This window comes from Aaosphaeria arxii, assembly GCF_010015735.1.
Source record: "Aaosphaeria arxii CBS 175.79 unplaced genomic scaffold BU24scaffold_5, whole genome shotgun sequence".
Taxonomy (NCBI): Eukaryota; Fungi; Ascomycota; class Dothideomycetes; order Pleosporales; genus Aaosphaeria; species Aaosphaeria arxii.
In genome coordinates this window covers 1704198-1718581 of record NW_022983478.1, presented here as the reverse complement: position 1 = coordinate 1718581, position 14384 = coordinate 1704198, and the positions used below count along the sequence as shown (strand labels likewise).

General features: G+C 48.9%; 5 protein-coding genes across 5 annotated transcripts in view; 4 read left to right on the top strand and 1 right to left on the bottom strand.

Moving 5' to 3' along the window:
• The first annotated feature begins 90 nt into the window (after positions 1–90).
• Positions 91–1806, top strand: BU24DRAFT_423652 (24-dehydrocholesterol reductase-like protein precursor). The gene has a single exon (XM_033528308.1). The coding sequence runs from the start codon at positions 161–163 to the stop codon at positions 1640–1642; it is 1482 nt and encodes a 493-aa protein (XP_033383089.1). The 5' UTR covers positions 91–160; the 3' UTR covers positions 1643–1806.
• A 261-nt stretch (positions 1807–2067) lies between these two features.
• BU24DRAFT_463511 (uncharacterized protein) lies at positions 2068–2490 on the top strand (the record flags this gene model as incomplete). The annotated part of the gene is made up of 1 exon (XM_033532131.1): positions 2068–2490. One exon carries the CDS (start codon positions 2068–2070, stop codon positions 2488–2490), a length of 423 nt encoding a protein of 140 aa, XP_033383088.1.
• Positions 2491–4092: 1602 nt separating this feature from the next.
• On the top strand, positions 4093–4830 carry BU24DRAFT_317557 (glycoside hydrolase family 75 protein; the record flags this gene model as incomplete). The annotated part of the gene is made up of 2 exons (XM_033522894.1): positions 4093–4324; positions 4388–4830. Coding segments are annotated over 2 exons (675 nt in total), but the record flags the coding sequence as incomplete, so codon positions are not given.
• A 3637-nt stretch (positions 4831–8467) lies between these two features.
• BU24DRAFT_482313 (glycoside hydrolase family 18 protein) lies at positions 8468–9703 on the bottom strand (the record flags this gene model as incomplete). The annotated part of the gene is made up of 1 exon (XM_033533233.1): positions 8468–9703. A coding segment is annotated over one exon (1236 nt), but the record flags the coding sequence as incomplete, so codon positions are not given.
• Positions 9704–13707: 4004 nt separating this feature from the next.
• BU24DRAFT_220705 (uncharacterized protein) overlaps positions 13708–14384 on the top strand; it is a 1327-nt gene continuing 650 nt past the window's right edge. Inside the window, exons 1-2 of the mRNA XM_033522047.1 lie at positions 13708–13995; positions 14045–14319. Coding sequence (XP_033383085.1) covers positions 13959–13995; positions 14045–14319 — 312 coding nt within the window. The 5' untranslated portion in view covers positions 13708–13958. The remainder of the gene's footprint in view (positions 13996–14044; positions 14320–14384) is intronic.

Genomic DNA, 14384 nt, shown 5'->3' with positions numbered 1-14384 from the left:
GCCCTAATCTAGAACAAGCCTAGTGGATCAAACGGGAGAAAAGTCGACAACCCTCGTTTGTTGTTGTGAATCTCATGCATCCGCATATGATGAACTAATTAACAGACATTGACCAATCCTTCGTTTCGTTATCCATTTCTGTTCGTTTCGGCGCCTTGCAATGGAGGGACACAGGCGTGTTGTGGCTCGCGTGGCGGGTACGGTCAAGGACTATTTCACGAGAAAGGAGCCTTTTCGAATATCACATGGCTCGACCAACAGCACGAGACCAGATGTAAAGAAACGCGTGGTCGACATCAGCGAGCTTCGAAATGTCCTCAAGGTGGACACCAAGTCACAGACTGCATTGGTCGAGCCAAATGTGCCTATGGATCGCCTCGTAGAGGCCACTCTGCCGCACGGTTTGGTGCCTCCTGTCGTGATGGAATTCCCAGGGATCACGGTTGGTGGCGGGTATGCAGGTACGGCTGGCGAAAGTAGCTCCTTCAAATTTGGATTCTTCGACCGGACGATCAATTCCGTCGAGATGGTACTGGCAGATGGCCAAGTGGTGACAGCGTCAGATCAGCAAAATGCAGATCTGTTTCGGGGAGCTGCCGGCGCAGTCGGAACGCTGGGTGTGACCACACTCGTGGAATTGCAATTGATCAAGGCGCAAAAGTATGTCAAGACAACATACCATCCCACCACTAGTGTTGGCGCGGCCGTCAGAGAAGCCAGAGCACAGACAGAAGAGGAAGCAAATCATTACGTAGATGGCATTCTCTTTTCAAAGGATCACGGTGCTATCATTACCGGCGAAATGGTGGACGAGCTTCCATCTGGTGTGAAACCGCAAACATTCAGCAATCCCTGGGACCCTTGGTTCTATCTGCATGTGGAAGCCAGGACACGAAACGCTTCCACACCAATCGTCGACTATATTCCCTTGGCCGAGTATATGTTCAGATACGATCGCGGTGGCTTTTGGGTCGGCCGTTCTGCATTTACTTGGATGAAATTCCCCTTCAATAAGTTTACTCGCTGGTTCCTTGACGACTTTTGCCATACACGAATGTTGTATCGTGCCCTTCACGCCAGTGGAGAAGCTACTCGATACGTGGTTCAAGATATGGCATTGCCGTATCCAAACGCTGAGAAGTTCATTGATTACACTGACAAGACCTTTGGTATCTGGCCATTATGGCTGTGCCCTCTGAAACAGAGCCCCCAACCAACCATGCACCCTCATACCAAGGGTAAGCTTGCAGACGACCAGATGCTCAACATTGGTCTCTGGGGTTTTGGTCCTGCAAATAGAGACGAGTTTCTTGATAAAAACCGCCAATTAGAAAAGAAGTTGGGTGAATTTGGCGGGATGAAGTGGCTCTACGCGCACACGTACTACACCAAGGGAGAGTTCTGGTCGCAATTCGATCGGGAATGGCACGAAAAATTACGAACAAAGTATCGAGCGGAAACCTTCCCAGACGTATACGAAAAGGTACACGTCGATATTGCGAAGCACAAGGAGCTTGTGAAGAATAATTGGTTGTTACGAATTCGGGACATATGGCCACTCGGTGGCTTCTGGGGTATCTGGAAGTCCATACAAAGCAAAGACTACAAGATACACAGGGCTTCGACATGGAGGACCAGATGATACAAGACAATCGATAAGACGCCCCATCAGACATAACGATGGCTGTAAATTAGTGTAAATACTCACCTGTTATCAATCTACTATTCCAGATGTTGGTAGAGTCTGTGCGAGATTAAGGGTGGGGGAAGGTGGAGTTTGAGATGCAGTGAGACGACAGCAAACGAACCAGGTACATCCTCGACTGTCTTGCACCCTCCGTATATGATCAGTGTGAAGGGACGGTGGAAGCAATTGATCGAATCACTCCACCACATCCAATGAATGTAGCGACAAAAACAAGGCCGCCGCGACGTCGCTTCTCGAAGAAACGGTTATCAAGACCGTTCTTGCGCTTCTCTCCATTACTTCACAAATCCGATGACGAACCATTAAACGAACCATCAAGCGACACCCGGCAGCAGAGAGAATCGCCGCCTTTTCCAATCATGTCATCCCTATCGCCTGTAAATAAATCACTCCAGAAGGAGTTACCTTTGCCACCTCGGGTATCTTCCATCCACCTGGAAAAAGGCAATAAAGATGGATGGGTCGCGATTGAGCTAAACAACTACTCATCGGACATCACCCAAACCGACGTTGCGGAAGTCTTCACCAATTTTCAGGTGGAAGAATTCCGGATTCCCGACTTCAAGAAGTTCCACATGCCTCTGCGAATGCGATTGCAAGTGAAGGGCGAGAAAGAAGCAGAGCGCGCGATCAGAGAGTTGAGTGGAAAGGTGGTCCATGGTCGAAGTATTGGAATCGATCGTCTACAGGACCCCCGTAGCGACACGAACTCAGATGCGCGGAATTGGGGCCACACGGAACACAGTCATGCCATCAGCAACAAGCAACATGATGCTGAATGAATGCTTACTTGAGCAAAGCGCAACGGTTGCGCATACATTCATTCACCCCGCAATTGGGTGCAAAGTCTACGGACATGTGGTTCGAGTTTCATGGTGCTCGGCTTCAGCAATCCGGAGCAAAGTTAGCCCCCCGAGCTAGGTCGGACGGTGCATCCGGCATGAAGGATTGGGTGAGAGTATTCACAGATTGCTGGTTTCACAGATTACTGGTGGGCGTCGGCAAGATTCCGAAATGGTCGCTACTCTAATTATAAACATTGAATTACCAGAGAGAGCTATGTTCACGCAGATCGTGAGGAATATACATACATTAAGTACAGAGTATGCTTTTATTGTTCATTAGAGGCTCACCTCACAATATATGAGAATTTGAGAGATAGACAGCAAAGGGTCTACCCTCAGTTGAATGCAACTGCACATACTGCACATAGGTGTCTTCATGCCACTTAAAACTATCCGTGTTCCTTTTTGTCTAGGTATACTTTCATACGGTACCCAGGTTTGAGGCATCGTGCCATGTGGAATTTCAAGTAGCGTCAGCAGAAAAAAATGTGACAGGAGCAGAGCTATGGCACCTTGGCTTCTGTGAAATCGAATGATGTCACAAATTCTAGACTTCATTGACGTTTGAAGTAGCTGACGTGCAGTGACCGAATGAAATTTTGGGTGAGGCTCCGAACTTTGCGAGCCTCTTTACTAACATGGAATCTCCGTCACTGCAATGCGTTTAAAGCTCTGGGTGGAATGCATTGAAGAGCCAAAGAGGGCTTAGCTTACAATTACACCTCGGAAGCTAATCGTGTGCATAGGTAAGCAGGACATTCCATCAGCGAAAGAGTCTCTCTTGGGGCTTGGATGTAAATTCCCGAGGAATGTGTATGTATAGATCATACGGACATTTAATAATACAGCTTCAAAAATATCGAGTCTATCATTCAGCAGCAAGCTTTTCCCAATGCTGGTGTTCCAGCGCTGATCAAAATATGCTTCCGTTCTGGCCGGGTGTTTCAAAGGACAATAGATTTCAACTGTGAATGGTCAAATGTCGCCAAATACTGCACAGACTCCTTAAAGCCTCTGGCAAGGGAAGCTTGTACAATGCCATGTCATGAAACAAATGCGGACCTCGTAGACAAATCAAAGGCAGCAAGTACGGTATCACAGTGTCCACAAGCCATATCGAAACCATGTGCGGCAGCCAGCTGCCCTGAATTGTTCATGGAGATTGGTGATGGAAGCCCCAGGCCACACACCCCGGTGGCCATTGACCGTAGCACTTGTGTAATGCTCACAATGGCCTCACGTCGAGAATGGGGTCTATTTCTGTTTTAGGAAGAAGATAGTCTCCGTGTACCGTACTTTGGGGAAACCATGATACAACATTGTAGACACCTCTGCGAATGTCGAAATTATACTTAAACGACCGCAAGACCGGTCTTCAATCAGCATCACAGCATCAACAGCTTCTTCATTCTTTCTTCTACACATTCATTCCAGATCACACTCACTTTTTTCACATTTCCTATTCACTCTCATTAAACAATCAACATGCGTGCTACCGCTTCCATCGCTTTGCTCTTGGCTGCCGCCGTCAGCGCCCGCGAGCTTCCCGCCAACTTGAAGGCTTTCTACGATGCCAACATCAACGGCAAATGCCCGAACCCCAAATCCATCGAATACGACTCCGCAGAGGGCCAGACGGACACTCAGTACTGCGAGGACCCTGCCTCCAAGGCCCTCTACCTCAAGGACAACAAGAATGGCTACGCCGACCTCGACATCGACTGCGATGGTGCCAACAACAGTGGAGGAAAGTGCGGTAACGATCCCACTGGTATGTACATACATCTAAAACTTACAATCACTCCACCGCACGCTCGACTAACCAAAACAATAGGACAAGGCCAGACTGCCTTCAGGGACACGGTCAAGGAATTCGGTATTCCGGACTTGGACGCCAACATCCACTCCTACATTGTTCTCGGCAACGACAACTCGGTCGAAGAGGGCGACGGTGGCGAGAAGTTCGACCCCCAGAGTCTCGGCATCAAGCCTTTGTCCGTCGTCGCCATCGTCTGCGGAGGCCAGCTCTTCTACGGCGTCTGGGGTGATGTGAACGGTGGAAAGCTCGTCGGCGAGACCTCCATGGCTGTCGGCGACCTTTGCTTCCCCAACGAAGATCTCTCCGGCAACAAGGGCCACGGCGACCACGATGTTCTCTACCTCGCCTTCCCTGGTGACGAGGCCCTGCCTGACAGCGACACCAAGTGGAAGGCGTCGAGCACTGCCGAGTTCGAGGAGTCGCTCGCCACGGTCGGTGACGGCCTCGTTGCAAAGCTTGGTTCCAGTGGCTCCAAGAGCAGGGTTATGCGCGGTAGGATCTAAGGGCAACGTCTCTGTTCCGATTAGATTTTATGGTTTCACGCTCTCAAAGCATCGAAAACTTGTGTTGTACTATCCCTGTGTCATTAGCATCATGTAGCGTTCTGCCTGTTTTTGGCTTTTATCTGGAGTGGATGTTGTTCTGTCTGCACTTCTAGACCCATATCGTGATTAAAGCTACAAGAATTTTACAAAGAGTGAGCGGCACCTCAATGGCTGATGATCTTTCATCATCTTAGCGTCTAATATTGACAATCATTCATGTGTTAAGTGATAAGGTCACCAATTGTGAACACGAGAGGTGAGAGATGAAAGAGCACGGAGGAAACATAATCGTTGATGGGCGCCGATTAGTTATGAGTCAATTTTTGTTCCGCATTTTTAATATATCTAAGGAATTTGGTCATTTAGAAGAGTTACATCTAATGCCCTATTGGCGCAATTTCTGTCCGTCACTGAAGCTGTTCCGAGAAGGCAAGGATGATGTTCGTACCCTAACCAGACCTACGAACGGAAAAAGCACTCAAAGTGACGTTCGATTCCACCCCCTTTGCGCATCCATTCAATCCGGCGCACATCATCGCATCCAATGCTCCTAGGATCTGGGCCACCGTCACACGGTTTAGGATTCGGGTTTGCTGGCCGTGACCTGCCTGTTCCCGTGCTCCAAGTGATTTTGCACTTACGGTTGTACTCTTTGGTGTAGGTGAACTTGATATCAACGTTCTTGTGATCAAGCTCATTGCGTACTTCCACGGTCACTTCGTGTGGCAGTGCGCCACTTCCCTGCCGTTTGCTTGACGTGATCGGACTGCCTTGACCAGAGCCGGCATCATCACCGTTGCTGTCTAACAAGGTCCACCACAAGCCAGAGTTCTTGCCTTCGATATATTGATAAAGCCTGATTCGCCAGCCATTGGTGACTGGAGGACGAGGTGGAGGAGGCAAAGATGTCGGTGTTTGTTTCGGCGTAGACGTTGCTTGAGGAGTCGATGTTGACTTTGGTGCAGATGAAGCTGGTGTACTCGTAGGCTTCAAGCTCGTGGAGTGCGGAGAGTCCCTCGGTGGATTGCCTGCATCGTCACCTTGATCGTCATCCAGTGACAGAGTTCCCCTTGTACATGCAGGCCCATTGCTGGTAGTTGTTGCCGTGGCTGTGATATCACAGCCGGTGATGGTTCCTGCCGCCTTTGTGGTACATGAGGAAGATGAAGGATTGAATTGCGTGCATGACACAAAAATGTTGGTCAATGTGGATTGGTCATCCCTCTCACAACCCCTCCATGTCGTTGAAGTGACGGCGGCGATGTTACATCCAGTACGTGTAGACCAAGGCCTAGTAGTACAGCTAGAAGAGGTGGAATTGGACCGAGTACAAGATGCGAGGCTATTAGTGACTGTGACAAGGTCCTTGCCTTGACACTTCTTCTTTGGCTCCTCAGGGTCCGGATTGGTAGGGTAATTTGGGTCTTTGGGTTCGCATCCACCATTTAGGCATCCGGGCCCACCACACTGCAAGAGTGAACAAGGAGAGCAGAGGGGGCATTTGCCTCCCAGAACACCATGGCAGCGAAGTGGTGAGCACAACCCTCCACAGCCTCCAAGCGAACAGCCACCGTTGCATGCAAATACACCACACTCCGGAAACTCTGGTCCTGAAAACTTCGGCCACCCAGGAAATTCGATATCAACGTTAAAACGGATACATCCAAATAAGGAGCATCGCTTCGATCGGCTTTTGCCACAATTGCTCTTGCACTTCTTACTATTTTTGCCCTGACGCACGGTTGCGGTCTCCGGGTAGTGATTGGGACAACGGTCCGAGCATGGCTTGTTTGGCAGAGGGAGAGGGCCCTCAGTTGGCAATCGTATGGGCACAGTTGGCATTGGTGCTATAGTGACTTGTTTATCACCGCCTGGGCACATAATGGACTTGGGGGTTGGCGCGGCGTTTTCGATATACCGACTCGGAGGAGCTGTGATCAAGCCATTGGGCAGGTTCACTGGGAAGGGTGGGGGTGCAACACTTGGGACAGGTCGGAAAGTCATTGTCTTGGGATCTGCTGTTCCTACGACGACCTCTTGGAATTCGATGGCATCAGTGGTAAATGGGGCCACGCTGAAAGTGGTTGTCACCATCTTGAACGCTCCTCCGTCAACAGCGCACTTGACTGTTCCATCTTCAGTATAGGTACGGGTGCTGCCTCCTTCTACCGAAACAAGTGTCGTCACAAGGGGCGGCCACGTAATCGTGGTCTTGACTGGCAAGATGAATGGAGGTGGCACTATAACACTGGGAATTATTAGCGCATGAATTCAGTCAAAGTGGTAATAGATGAATTATGTACCAAGGGGGTTCACAGAAAAGCTCTGGCTTATCAGTCTCCCAGACCTCAGAATCATAGAACTCCTCAAATTGGGCTGTCGGTATAGGAACATTGCTGGTAGAAGACGACATTGAAAATCCTGGAGGAATACTGGGAATGCTAGAAACAATCGGCAACTCTGTCGGCATGCTCGTTGCAGGTAAAGAAGTCGTGAGGCCTGGGGTGTTAGAAGGCATGCTTGAGGAAATTGGTGATGGTAAGCTGCTAATAGCTGAAGTAGTTGACATGGGTGGAGGGATTGACGCAATACTTGATGTAATAAAGGTTGACAAACTGCTAACGATTGGGAGCGCAGATGAAGTCGAAGGAACACCCATGCTTGACGAACCTGGTGCTGAAGGGATAGTAGCCACGCTTGACGAAGTCGATGCTGAGGGGATAGCAGCCACGCTTGATGATCCCGATGCTGAAGGAATGGAAGGAATAGAAGCCATACTTGATGAACCTGGCGCTGAAGGAGCCATGCTTGATGAGCCTAGAGCTGGAGAGGAGCCCACAATAGTCGAAACTGTCGAGGTTGAAAAGTTGACAGACGATGCAGTAGAGAAAGTGGTCATTAGAGGCGTGCTTGACGACTGTAGGCTCGGCAATGCAGGAGGCGGCACGAGAGTCCAGTCTGCAGGCAGACTACTAGGCGATGGAATTCCGGAAGGCCAATTGATCGACCCTGATACTGGCTGCTTTGTGCTCCAATCCGGGGGAAATGATACAGGTGTCGTGGGCTTTGGGAAAGATGTGGGCCACCATGGAGGAATGAAGATGACAGTTGTCTGCGATGAGATAATCGACGAGGACGATGTCTGTCCAGTACTTCCAGGAGTCGAAGAACTTGGTGTCACTGGTTGAGCAGATGACGCAGATGAAGGCAATGCCTGCCCAGTACTCCCAGGTGCTGAAGGGCTTGTTGTTACGGGCTGGCCGGAAGACGCAGTCGAGACTCCATTGGAAGGGGACACACTGCCCATTACTGAGCTTCTAGACGCAGATGAAGACATACCAGCAGATGAAGGGTTAGCTGAGGGCTGCACTGGCGGGGCGCCAGATACAGAACTTCCGGAAGAAGCTGGCTGCTGGGACTGGATCGACGACGGCACTTGGGACATCGATGGGCTGAAGGAACCTGGCATTTGAGTAGGAATGGGAGCGATAGACGATGACCTGGCAATGGACGGGGCCGGGCTTCCAGGAGGACCGGAATCGCTTCGAGTAGCATCATAATCCATAGCCCACGAAAAAACACCACCAAGGCATCGGGTGTTGGCGAAAGCCAGTTTCATGGCTGCTGTTTCGTTGTCATCATAGCTCCACCACTGATCATCCCAGGTGATTTGTTTCACTGCTTCATCTTTAAGTAGCACAGGCTTGAGCTTCTTCTCCTCTACAAGACGATGGATCTCAATGTTGCTCATGATACCTGGCTGTTTCGTGCAGGAGCCCTGTTGTCCAATGCCGTAGGCGTCGCACCCTACGTTGAGACAATTCCGATCTGCAGAGAAGCCTCGTCCATAGTATGCAATTCCCAGATTAATCTTAGAAGCATCGACCTTGTTGAACCACAGTGGAGTGAGTTTGTTATCAATCTCGAGAAGACTCGTGTGTGGTCGAAGCTTTGCTTTCATGAACATCGAGTTGAGCTCCCACGGGCCATGGAAATCATAGCTCAGGAAGTTGAACCAGTCCACATAGGGATGCAACGCAAGCGGATCCACGCCCTGGAGGTAGACATAGTCTGCGGGCAAAACTGTGCTAAGACCAAAGTTTGACCCAAACGCTTGCTTCAGGTCCTTCATCAAGGCAATCATGTTCTGTGTATCATTATCGTTGCCGCCTCGATCGGGGTTTGCTGGAAATTCCCACGCAACATCAAGGCCTTGGAACCCATACTTGGTCATGAACTCTACAACCGAAGTGACGAAAGCCTTTCGATATAGCGCAGTGCTAGCCAGCTTTGACCACGTGTGGTAGGTCGGAGATGTTGGGTCTGAGAATGTCCATCCTCCCACTGCGATCCATGTCTTCAGTCGGTCGGTCTTGAGTGCAGTGAATTGGTGGTACAAATCGGCATCTGCTGGGTGATCCGGCTTGATCTGGAAGGTCTGGTCATCAATCGAAGCGTAGGCATATACTAGGTGAGTCAAGCCAGAGGTTGAAAGTTGGCTCGGCCACACTTTATCGCAGTCTCGAGTTCGAACATTCCAGCCTTGGTAATACCCGATATGACGACCATTGGTAGCTGAGTTGGCAATTTGTCCGCAAGAAGGTTTCGCGGGAATACCACACGTGCCAAAGTTCTTTTGACAAGTATCACCTGGTCCAGTTGTACAGAAGGTGTCAGTAAAGCCGCATGAACCCCAAGAAGAGCAGCATCCATTGAGAGGGCAAGTGGCCTTGCCGTCTTTGGAGTCAATTCCACAGGGCGCTTTTGCAGCACAGTTCTGTTTCATGTTAGTGCTTCATCATAATGTGATCTTGCCTTGACTTACTGATACGCACGTAGCTGGCGGTGCGGGTTTGCAGTGACTATCTTTGTATCCACACAAGCCATTTGAGTTACAACAAGATCCGTCGGCACAGGGCCTTCCAACGCCACATTGAGTGTCAACAAGCCCGTGGGATGTAGCACCGGTGACATTTTGTTGACCAATATAGGCTTCGGCGATCTCAAGTAATGGCAAAGGACGATTTTCGATCGAATACTCTGATCCCCGGAGGTCTTGCGACGCAACGCAAGTTACCCCGAGGAGGTGAAGTAGGAAGGCGGAGAACCGCATTGCAGACGTCATGCAACGGGGAACGCCGATGGGCAGAAGCGAGAGTAAGGTTGTAGGAAGGAAAGAGACAAAGGAAGGGGAAAGAGGGGGGTGAGGTTGAAGAGGAGAGAGTGGAGACGGAGATTAATGTACTTAAGTAGAAGGGACGCGAGAGACACAAGCAGTTGAAAAGCACGGGTCAAGCAGAGATTTGGTACTGCCCTCTTTCCACTTCACTTGTCTCTGATGTTCCCAAAGCTCACTGGAGTGAGTGAAAGTCAAATTATGAACGTGGATCGATTGGGCTACGAGACGCACATACATCATTCACGGCACAGACATCATCGTGGCAGATTCACTCTTGCCTATCCAATGACAAATATATCACCACCAGCCAACAAGCTTCTTATTTCGAGTGATCTGAGGATGTTGAACAATGACACTTCGCCAGATGATAAACTACTAAACCGACGGATACTCGGGAAGTAAATTGCAGTGTTTCGTGAGCGTTACTCTGTATTCAAATTACCTAGGTAACCTAGGTAGGATCTCGAATAGATTCAATCTGTGAGTAACATATCAGGGAACATGAGACCAATCAAAGGAATTGGCGGTTCATGGACGCAATTCCAGTTGTGTATAACTAGGCCAGTAAGGCTGCAACTATATCAGGTAGCAAAATTTCGACTTCACAATGCGTTGTACACTTGCACTCCAGGTAATGAATCTCTGGATGCGGTGCCTGTCCTGATCGATCTACGAGGGTCGAATTCAAACTTCTAGAATTTCACGTTGTTATACAGCTGTTGGTAATTGATGACACGCTAGAAGATCACGGTTTGTGGTTCGCACAGATTAATTTAAGCGTCTTCTCGTGGGTTACCCAAATGGTGATTGTACCTTCACCTTCCTCACACATTCACTCATTGCTCTCAATACGGTTAGCCTATTCATCAGAGAAACATATATGCAGTGAGCGCTAGAGACTTCTAGTTTGAGATGCCATCAAGGCTTTAACTCCACGTTGAAAGTGGTGATGACAGGTACGCCCCCGTCGCTTTTTCTCCTATTTATTCGTGTGGCTACCCATTCTGAAGACTATACAACAGGCAGTTAATTGAAGTAAATGTGCTCGAACTCTGTAACCGAGTAACACAGGATTACGAGTCTGCAGAATGCATGCATGTTCCCGTGCCGAGCACACGGTTCTTAACCGACTTCCGAATCCGATTGTCGTAACTCAGGTCTGTCAGATTGAGTTAAATACGTCAATTGTCTTTCCTTTCTCGGAAAATGTGATAAGGAAGATCTCGTGCATATGCGATAAGAGCAACCTCATCAACCCAGTCAATACTTACTCGCTTAGATCTTTCTGCGTAGAGTACGTTGCCGATGCTACATCTGTTGGGGTGTTCCCCATTGCTATGAACAAAATGATTGGACACCTGCAGGTAAGCTAACATTGATGCTTCGTATCAGTATGTAAATGCAACGATATCTGCATATAACGTTGATACCAAGCAATTGATGAAGCTTTCTCAAGTCGGGAGCATCCGGCCCTGGTTGACAGCGCATTTACATGTACCTATCTTGGCAGGTGGTTGTTGATTACGTTGGATAGATACAGCTATAAAAAGTCGTGAGAGCTGCATCTAATTCATATCATTCAAGAACTGAATTTCTATCGAATAACCTTATTCACTTGACCTGAAGTCCTCGATCTCATCATGCGGTTCTCCAATTTATTCCTCTCGGCCCTTCCAGCCTTTTCGTTAGTCCGAGCGCAACGACCAGACGATCCTGGCTTCTACAACACAGTGGCAGAGATCTACTCTGGGGCAGACTGCGCTGAAGATACTCTAGTCTGGCTGGATCCGATCTTCGGTCGAGGGGGCGTTTGTCAACTGCTTGATCGAAACAACAATACCCCGGATATATTCAGTTACCGCGTGACGTCTCAATATCCCGGCTGTACGGGTAAGTTCCTTTGACAATTTCGTCGACACTCCGACCCTCTTCAAGTGCATCAATGAACATAAACTAGCGACGTTGTATACGGACGAGGATTGCTTGGGTACTCCATACCCCGCGCCAGTTGGATCATGTGTGAAGTCGACCGACGGAAAACCATTTATCAAGGCATTTGTCGAGTGTCCCTTCTCTTGAAATAGATTATAAATACCGATGTCCAGAAGCTGCGGGTGGCTGGGGAGGTGGACTATGACGATGAGAGAAATAATACAACCATGAATATAACGATCGTCTCTATCAATATTCAGGTAGCTTATGAGTGTTTCGTGTGTTTGATTGAAATTGCAGTGATCGACCCAAAACAGTTGATCATCAGGCACCTCGTGAGGACTGTTCTTGTGTTTCTTGATCGACCCTTCATGACGATTATCAATATTGGTGTGTCGATACAACAAAGGATTATTACATCTGCGTACTGACAGAGACAGACAACACGCACAAGTTCATCTTGAACTGTGGAAGAAGAAGCGATGAAAAGAGGAGACGGGCCAGTCTGTCTACATCAGATTGATCCCTCGCAAGAGCAATTGCACTTCCATGGGATTGCCCTATAATGCCATTCTCTATCTCTTAGGCATAGAGACATCCCAAACTCGTACTACGAGACCGCAACGACCAGTTTGCGAAGAGAATCCTATGGTAGTGCTGTTTGAAACCCTAGCACAAACGATCTGGGGTAATTTTCGTTACAGTGTATGGTGCAGAAGCCGCTCGTTTTCATCCCTAGGCTTTGTGGTTGGTCCATCATCGATCAGCAAATGATCCCACCTTGTAGCATGAGTCAGTTCGAGGATCAATGTTTGCTCAACAATGCTGAATCGTGTATTCGGAAAGGTCTTCCCGGGGTATGCTTTCGACGGTCAATAAATTCGTATCTTGAATCTGCTCTGAAAGCCCGCCGAACGGAGCAGAAGAGCAATTAGAATACTACGACCCAGCCTAGGTTACAAAAATGCCAACCTTGATGCTTCCTCGAAATATCAGTCATTATATTCTATCGCAATGTCCGGTCGTAATGGTAAGGAAAAGATGTTACTCCAAGTGCACAGTGGAAACCAAACAGGTGACGCTCGGCTTCCCCTATAAGCAAGGGTGATACAGAGTTCCGACATGGAGAGCAGCGCATCCGATGGCTGAAACCGGGACTGTTAGATTTTCCAAGAACACCGCCCCTCAGAAAGTCTTACTGTGAGGAAACACGTGACTCGCCCCGCGGAAAGGAACAACTCCTCAGACGCGATAGAAACTCTACCTGCTTTGAGGCAGCCAATGTCCGTATTCAGGATTGGGGAAGAAAGTCTGAGGTGAATGGCAGAGCGCCCAACGCCCATTGGTCGAGAGCCTGCGGGAGCGCTACCTTGACCCTTGAACCCCACGCAAACATCGCCGTCGACTTCGTCCAGAAAAGGTAGCAAGTTCTGCATAATGTTCTATCCCTTATCCACTATCATAAGCCAATCTGTTTTCAGACTCCAGGGAACACCGTAACTTTCCCATTCTGATTCGCAATTGATGGTCGACTCGACCAATCAATGCACAGTAGCTATGATGCGTTACGCGCGGGTTGGGGCACTCTTCGATGCTACTCTTCCACCAGTCTGCAACATCGAACGACTTCGCCACCCTCATACATGCATATTCTGTACCAGGAATCTGAGTACTAAGGCTTACTCGTCGTTTCGCTGCTGTACGGCTCAGGTATCAGTTATGGATTAACGATCATAATGCACGTCCTGATCAATGAGTTATAAGGCAAGCCTTAGGACCCCCATTTGTTCATCATCATCACTCAAGTTCAATCCAAACAACAAACTCTCATTACCAGACACTTCCAGGTGAAGCCGGCCGGTCCTTACATTCTTATTCTTATTACTACTACATATTCATTTGCCACTATCCTTTAAACTTATCAATCAAAATGGCCCCTATCTTCAAGATCGTCCTTCTCCTCAACCGTAAGAGAAAAGCGTCCTATCAAATTAGATATAGTACTTACAGAACTAGTCTCTCTCTTCGCAGCTGCTCAGGGCACTAAATTCATCACCCAGGAATGCGCGTCGGATGCCGAATGTGCTTCCGGCTGCTGTGGATTCAACTCGAACAAATGTGCCGGCCCTAAAGTGGCATTGGAGCGTGATGGCGGCTGCGGTGCCGGTGACGCTCAGCCCAACGATAATGCAGCAAAGGCCCTGGATGCCGCGAATGGCGTTGTCAACAACGACGGCAATGGAAATGGCGTCCAGAATGGCAACCAAAACCAGAACCAGAACCAGAACCAGAACCAGAACCAGAACCAGAACCAGAACCAGAACCAGAACCAGAACCAGAACCAGAACCAGAACCA